The 7816-nt window shown below is 44.2% G+C and overlaps 1 protein-coding gene across 1 annotated transcript; it reads right to left on the bottom strand.

Moving 5' to 3' along the window:
• Positions 1 to 922: 922 nt before the first annotated feature.
• Positions 923 to 6864, bottom strand: LOC125436945. The gene is made up of 5 exons (XM_048504329.1): positions 6718 to 6864; positions 4527 to 4595; positions 4118 to 4204; positions 3250 to 3725; positions 923 to 1042 (listed from the first exon to the last, which is right to left on the bottom strand). The coding sequence occupies exons 1-5, from the start codon at positions 6752 to 6754 to the stop codon at positions 923 to 925; spliced, it is 789 nt and encodes a 262-aa protein (XP_048360286.1). The 5' UTR covers positions 6755 to 6864.
• Between the last annotated feature and the right edge of the window lie 952 nt (positions 6865 to 7816).

Raw genomic sequence — 7816 nt, 5'->3', positions numbered from 1 at the left:
CCTGTTAAGCACTGTTAAATCCCACTGATTTTCATGCGAAGAACTAAAGCGAGATCCTTTACCCGGGAGTAAGCTCGGTTGCTGGCAATGGGGCTTGCTTCTGAGTAAGCCCTACTAGGGTCGTGATTCACCCGTTGGAAGAGTTGTGCTGTTGCTTCAACACAAAGCCACCGACTACCACCAAGCTTACTCCTGAGTAACGCACGCCTCTGATCCAACCTTTTTTTCTAAACTAAAACCTCTGTATTCAGGTTAAATTGCCATGTTGGCACTTTGCGATAAATTTTGGGTTGCAATTTGAGCACTCAGTCTTGAAAAGGTTCGCTATCACTGGTTTATACCGTTTTGACACTGTTTTCACACCACTGTTTTTGGCCCATGCGGAATCAGCCTTTGACAGATACAAATGAGCGTCGGCATAGTTTGCTGGCACATGCCATTATCAGAGAAAGAGAGACAAGACTGTGGTTAAGCCAAGACAGACGGGACACTTTGAACCAGAGAATATTTTCAGAAACTGAACCGGACAGATCCCTCTCCCACCCCGTTTTCTTTTACATTCATTGATATTTATTTTATTTATATCCCACCTTTTTATTTATATCCTTCTCCTCAGTTTTATCCACACAACAACCCTTTAGGGTAGGTCAGGCTGAGAGGGTGTGACCGGCCCACGGTCACCCAGCAAGCTTCCAAGGCAGAGTGGGGATCTGAACCTGGGACTTCCTAGTCCAGCGCTGTAACTACTATGCCACACTGCCTGGATGCAAAACTTTTTGAGGACCAGCCAAGCGGAGGGTGACGTCTATGCCCCCTCCCCCCCGAGGTTCTTTCCTGCCCCCCGCACTCACTATGGCTATGGACTGCGGCTTCGGCCCCGTCACCTCCCGCCTCATCGGGCGGCTCCCCTCGCTCAGCATCTTCACGCCCTCTTTCCTCCAGCTGCTGCAGATGTCTCTTCCGGGACGCGCTGCCCGTCGCCGTGGTAACCGGGCGGCGTGTGGGCGGGGCCGCGTCGGGATGACGTCACTACACCGGCAAGCTTTTTTTAAAAAGCGTCCCGTCAAGTTCCCACGCGACCTGCCTGGCGGCGCATGCGCCCTCGCTGGGATGGGCGGACCCGGGAAATGCCTGCCGGATTCAAGGAAGGAAGGAAGGAAAGGAAGGGTAGATAAAACCTGTTTTAACGAAAACGGGAGGCCGTTGTGTTTAATGTAGTGTCGTTTATATATATAATCACACACACACACATATATATATATACACACATACACACACACACACACACATATATACACACATACATACATATATATACACACACACACACACACACATATGTATATACACACATACATACATATATATATATACACATACATATATATACACACATACATATATATACATACACACACATACACAGATACATATATATACATATATATGTACATACACACACACATATATATACATACATACACACATACACATATTTCCCATAAAATAGTGATGCACAGCACAGCCTTTTTCCCCATTCATGCACCCCTTGACAACACTATATGTGTGTGTGTGTATCCTCTTTATTTTTGTTTGTTCCATTCCACCCCACTTTCTTGCTCCCCTTTCTTGCAAGAAAGCCCGTTTTTCAGCTGCGTCCTTATTAGTGTTTGTTAGTGTTTGGTCAGCTGAGCTCTCTCCTGAATGCGCCCTTTTAGGAGGGTTACGGTAGCCCTGGTAGTCTCAATCAGGGCTCCAGCAGAGGGTTGTTTTGCATTGTGCATAAAGGAGCATGGGACCGAGGCAGGGCAAGGGGATACCACGTGGTAACTGGGAAAGCTGTGCTCACAGGGCTGTGTGGGGATTTAAAGGGGGGCGTTTTAGAAGGGTGGGGGTTTGCTTATGCACTGTGTGATCTCCGGAGGGTGAGTGCTCTCTGCTTCCTAAAACCTCTTAAAAACTGGGGAGGTTTAAAACACAGCCGCAGGAGAATCCCCTCTCAAGCACTACATTCACTGTTACTTTACAACACCGTTAGAGGCTTGGGGATGGCATCTCTTCGCAACATAGGAAAGTAGCGTTTGGCTCTCTGATCCATGCTAGAGAGTGTTAAACCTCAGATCTGGAAATCACGGAAACTGTAGATTTGTTCTGAAGTCTTTAATTCGGAGAGTAGGTAACATCGTAAAAGAAGAATCTGGCGGTTGCCCCGCAAAACCCTTACCTATATCCCATTGCCCCCTCCCACCAAGCCAAACGCCAAAACAGTTCACACCTTCCTTTGATAAGATCTGTGTCCGGGATGTTGGAAGAAAGGGACTTTACGCTGTTTCCTGCCTCATCCTACAGAGGGTTTTTTTACTAGCGAGCTAGTGGCTAGAGAGGAATTTGTCACCTTTACTCTATCATGTTGAGTCTATCCCTTTGATGTAGACTGATACTCTTAGGGACTTCCTCCCTTGCTTCCGCCTTCTTCTGGAACCTCTCCATCTTACCTTCACCATGCCTAGAAAGAGGATGTGTCTCCTACGCATCCGCCTCCATCCAGCTAGATTAGATTAGATAGTGAACCTATCTCTCCACCTTTCGATCCAGAATGGAGTTCACTAATAAATACTCTTTTCATTAGATTAGAAACTACAAATGACTCTGACTTTCTTTTGTGTCTGAAGTTCTCTCTAGCAAGCTCAACCACGCGTTTGTGCTCAGGTAAGCTTCCCTGTGTTTAGCCTCTGTGCACACTGCTACTTTTCAAGGGATACACACGCGCCAGGTGTGGATCTCCCAACATGGGATACCCTGGGGCGATGAGGGGAAGATGCCGGGCTTTCGCCCCACATCAGAGGATGGTACACCGCCTCCCCCTGCCCTACCTGCCATTTGGCACTGGCAGGCTCAGCCCTGACAGAGAGTACCCAGCACCCTGCCTACAAATGACAGCCTCTCGTTAAACGCGCACGCGCATGCACACACACACACGCGCGCAACACAAACCAATAAACAATTTCAGTGACATGGGCATCCAAAATAAAATCAGCCAAACGACCATTTGTAAACATTTTATATCATTTTATTAACGTTTTATTCGGAGTCCCACGCGCACACAGCCTAAACCGGAAGTCCCGCCTCCCGGATGTTCGCCTGAGCCAAAAGCTGTCAAATCGAGAGATAATGAAAGATACAGTCATTGCCCTTCTTCAACCACGTCGCAGTTGGGTCCCCCTCCCCTTTGGAACCCTCCTCCTCCGCCTCTTCTTCTTCAGCAGCAATATCGCATTCAGGGTCCCCCTCCCCTTTGGAACCCTCCTCCTCCTCTTCTTCTTCTTCTTCAGCAGCAACATCGCATTCAGGCCACCCGCCCCCATTCCCTTTAAACCCCGATGGTAAACTCTCCCTAACCTGTATGACATTAGCTATACTATCTGAGTAAGCATGAACCTGTTTACAAATCTCCACAATATTTTTCATTGATTTAACAATTTGACGATTAATCGCGGCAAGCTTTGCCTGTTCTTTTTGAATACGCAATTCCACCTCATGTTTCTCTGTCGCGATGGGATACATCACTTTGCAGGCCGCAAGGTACATCACGTCGAAAACCCCCGCATCGGGGGTCTGCAAGCGTGCCTTCTTGGCTCTCGCACCACCACGGGCACCACCATCAGTTTGCGGTTTGGGCTTTGGTCGTTTGAGCTTGTCGGGTTTTTTACTAACGGTCTCAGCAGCTGAAAACAGAATAAACACAGACCCCTGTTGTTGCTACAGAGAGAAATTAAGCACGCAAAACAATTACTGTACACAAAATGATGTGAAATTAATTTCTCCAGGAATCTCAAAAAACACACCCAGTAGCCATAAAAACGGTATTGAACACACCTATAAACTCTCATACAGTGTATACATTTCTCGTACAGCTTATCTAATTATAACACTAGTGTGTGGTATTATGAAGCGTGGAACTTAAGCTTACTGTTGCAGAGAGAAATTAAGCACGCAAAACAATTATTACTGTACACAAAATGATGTGAAATTCATTTCTCCTGGAATCTCCAGGAATCTTAAAAAACACATCCTCCTAGCCATGTAAACGGTATTGAACACATCGTAGAATAATTACCAGTAACATCCATTCGTTGATTTTGAACAGATGCAGAAGGGACAGACAGACCGTTGTCTTGCTCGTGAGTCCCTGATGTGGCCATCACTATCAAAATACATGTTAGATATTACTTTTTTAAAAATTCTGAAAGCACACACAGCTCTTAAACCCATGGTGGCAAACCTTTGGCACTCCAGATGTTATGGACTACAATTCCCATCAGCCCCTGCCAGCATGCCCAATTGGCCATGCTGGCAGGGTCTGACGGGAATTGTAGTCCATAACATCTGGAGTGCCAAAGGTTCGCCACCACACTATACAAACTGAGTAAACAAACATAGCAACACTCCAGAACCAACAGCATGCCGCTTCTCTTTCAAACCCGCGCAGCATGCGACACATTCCAGAACTAGTTGTTGAAACTTACTAGCTGCACTAGTAGATGGTTCTGCATCTTGCCCCTGAGGTGGGGGGACGGTGTTATTGATGATCATTTCTATTAATTTAAAAATACAACCATGTTAGCCTAATGTAGCACATCGTTATTAAATGGTTAATGCTATCCTGGACCAGCAGATGGCACTATTGCCTGTCAATGATTGAAGTCTATAAAATTATGCATGGGGTAGAAAATGTTGACAGAGAGAAACTTTTCTCTCTTTCTCACAATACTAGAACCAGGGGGCATCCATTGAAAATGCTGGGGGGAAGAATTAGGACTAATAAAAGGAAACACTTCTTCACGCAACATGTGATTGGTGTTCGGAATATGCTGCCACAGGAGGTGGTGATGGCCACTAACCTGGATAGCTTTAAAAAGGGCTTGGACAGATTTATGGAGGAGGAGTCGATCTATGGCTACCAATCTTGATCCTCCTTGATGTGAGATTGCAAATGCCTTAACAGTCCAGGTGCTCAAGAGCAACAGCCGCACAGCTTATCTAATTATGGCCATTGCTTTCACATCCTGCATGTGAGCTCCCAAAGGCACCTGGTGGGCCACTGCGAGTAGCAGAGAGCTGGACTAGATGGACTCTGGTCTGATCCAGCTGGCTTGTTCTTATGTTCTTAAATAGTTTTTAAAGAAATCTCTTAAATGATTGGTGCTATCCTAGACCGGTAGATGGCGCTGTAACCTCTCAATTAATTTTCAAATAGGTTTTAAAGAAATCTCTTAAATGACTGGTGCTATCCTAGACCGGTAGATGGCGCTGTAACCTCTCAATTAGTTTTCAAATAGGTTTTAAATAAAACTCTTACAAACGTCTACAGCAACATTTTTGAAAACAGCAAACACCCCTGGTTCTACAAATACAGACCCATTACATAGAGAAATGATTTAACCTGTAGCACAATACCCTGATAAATCATGTTCTCCCTCTAGTGAGAAAAGACTTAACTGACTTCATTGGAATGGAGAGGAAAGAGACCATTTCCGGGGCTGCAAAGGTTTATTTTCACCAGCTCTGCCCGGCATCTCTCACTCAATCCTCTCTATCAGAAGGGAGGGGAGTTTCACTTGTGACCGTCAATCATGATTTCATGGGACACCAGAATTTGTAGAGGCTTATAATAAAAGGGGCGGGGGGGGGGGGGTTTCCCACTTCTTTTCCAAAGCAAAGCATGCAGACCGTGTCCTGGGAGAATCATTTTAAACCTCAGATGAAAGGTATTCTAACGAAGCACATTAAACATTTTTAAGTGCCACAGAAATGTGTGCTTTTATTAATTTTAGAAGAAGAGCCTATACACCTTAAAGCCTAACAGATTTATTCTGGCATAAGCTTTTGTGGAACAGAGTCAATACAATACAATACAATACAATACAATACAATACAATACAATACAACAACCTTTATTAGGCATATTAAAATAGGCTCCAGAGCATTACAGACATTTCTAAAGTATAAATCAAAAGTACATTCAAAACATAGACAGATAAACTGTATCTAGCATTGGACGTTACTTAGAAAATTCTGTCACTTGAAAAAGAAATTTTGCTACATTTTCCAAGAGCACGGCCTCTGTGTTATTTAACAAAAGCTCCACAACAGAGTTGCCAGAGTCTCTTTCAGATTTGTCTAAGACCCGCTCAGGAGAGAAATTCCTAATACCCACATATCTCGGACAGTCAAGTATAATGTGAGCAAGAGTCTCCACTTGGTTTTTACAGTGTGGACAGACCCGATCCTGGAAAGGGATAGATAGGTAGCGACCCTTTGTAACGGCCGATGGAAAAGTATTGCATCTGGCCCTTGTAATAATCCATCTCTGTTGGGGTTCCGTTAATAGTTCGAACAGAGTCTATTTTATTAGAGCAGTTGTATATTCTCAGCAAATTCATGCAGCATTTTTTTTTAAAAAACACAACAGCAGCAAACCCATCTGGTCCTAAGGGCAGCTGAATTGCAGACCCCCCCCCCCCCCCGTCAATGAGATTACCCATCTGATAGAAGTTCTGGTTTGCATCGTGAAGATACTTATGGATGGCAGACTGCTCATCATCCTCTGTAACTTATAAGGAAAATTAAAGACATTAATTAACAACCCACCTCCCTATACACAGTGCTTTTTTTAAAAAAAGAAAAGGTAGTGAGAGACACATAAAAGCAACTTACTGCCACCGTCCTGGATCTCAACATCTTTCAGTTCCATTTTTTTAATGGTGGTCTCGAGCGCTGTTCACAGTGAGCTCCTCTTGCTTAAGAAGTTAGCAACTTTTGGGGGAATGTTGCTCTTTCTCTCTAGCCCCTCACCCTGTGACGTGTCATGCGATCTGTGGAAGTTCTGGTATGATGGTTATCTGAAATCGCAGGCCTTGCTCTGGCATGACTGATAAGGGCCATGCAGGAAAACCCTGTGTTTGTTAGGCCAGGTTTATTTTTAGAAAAATTTGGAAGCCCTTTGAAACCTCCAATCCAAAAAAAACAACACTTTCACAAGAGCCAACCCTTTAGAATACTTTAAATGATGTGTTTTATTAATACCACATATTCAAATGTATTTTATTAATTCCACATATGCACATTTCTTTTATATCATTATCTTGAAAGATGCAAAGGTTGATTTTAGAAGAAGAAGAAGAAGAAGAAGAAGAAGAAGAAGAAGAAGAAGAAGAAGAAGAAGAAGAAGAAGAAGAAGAGTTTGGATTTATATCCCCCCTTTCTCTCCTGCAGGAGACGCAAAGGGGCTTACAATCTCCTTGCCCTTCCCCCCTCACAACAAACACCCTGTGAGGTAGGTGGGGCTGAGAGAGCTCCGAGAAGCTGTGACTAGCCCAAGGTCACCCAGCCGGCGTGTGTGGGAGTGCACAGGCTAATCTGAATTCCCCAGATAAGCCTCCACAGCTCAGGCGGCAGAGCTGGGAATCAAACCCGACTCCTCCAGATTAGACACACGAGCTCTTAACCTCCTACGCCACTGCTGCTCCTACATACACAGAGTTTTACATACACAGAGTTTTATTTTCCTTAGACACAATTGTACAATTCTTTATAAAAATTCTTTTTTAAATTCTCTATAAAAAGGTTTCAAGAAGGCTTTCAATCATGGGTGGCTGCGACAGATATTTTTCAACAAGGGTAAACGTATTGTGTTTTATTAATACCACATGTCAAGGTGCCTCCCCTGCCAGGTAAGTATCTAATACCACATATTCAGATTTATTTTTACATGATTATCTTGAAAGATGCAAATGCGGATTATACATATACAGAG

This window comes from Sphaerodactylus townsendi, linkage group LG07, assembly GCF_021028975.2.
Source record: "Sphaerodactylus townsendi isolate TG3544 linkage group LG07, MPM_Stown_v2.3, whole genome shotgun sequence".
In the NCBI taxonomy this organism is placed as follows: domain Eukaryota; kingdom Metazoa; phylum Chordata; class Lepidosauria; order Squamata; family Sphaerodactylidae; genus Sphaerodactylus; species Sphaerodactylus townsendi.
This window is presented reverse-complemented; position numbering and strand designations above follow the sequence as displayed.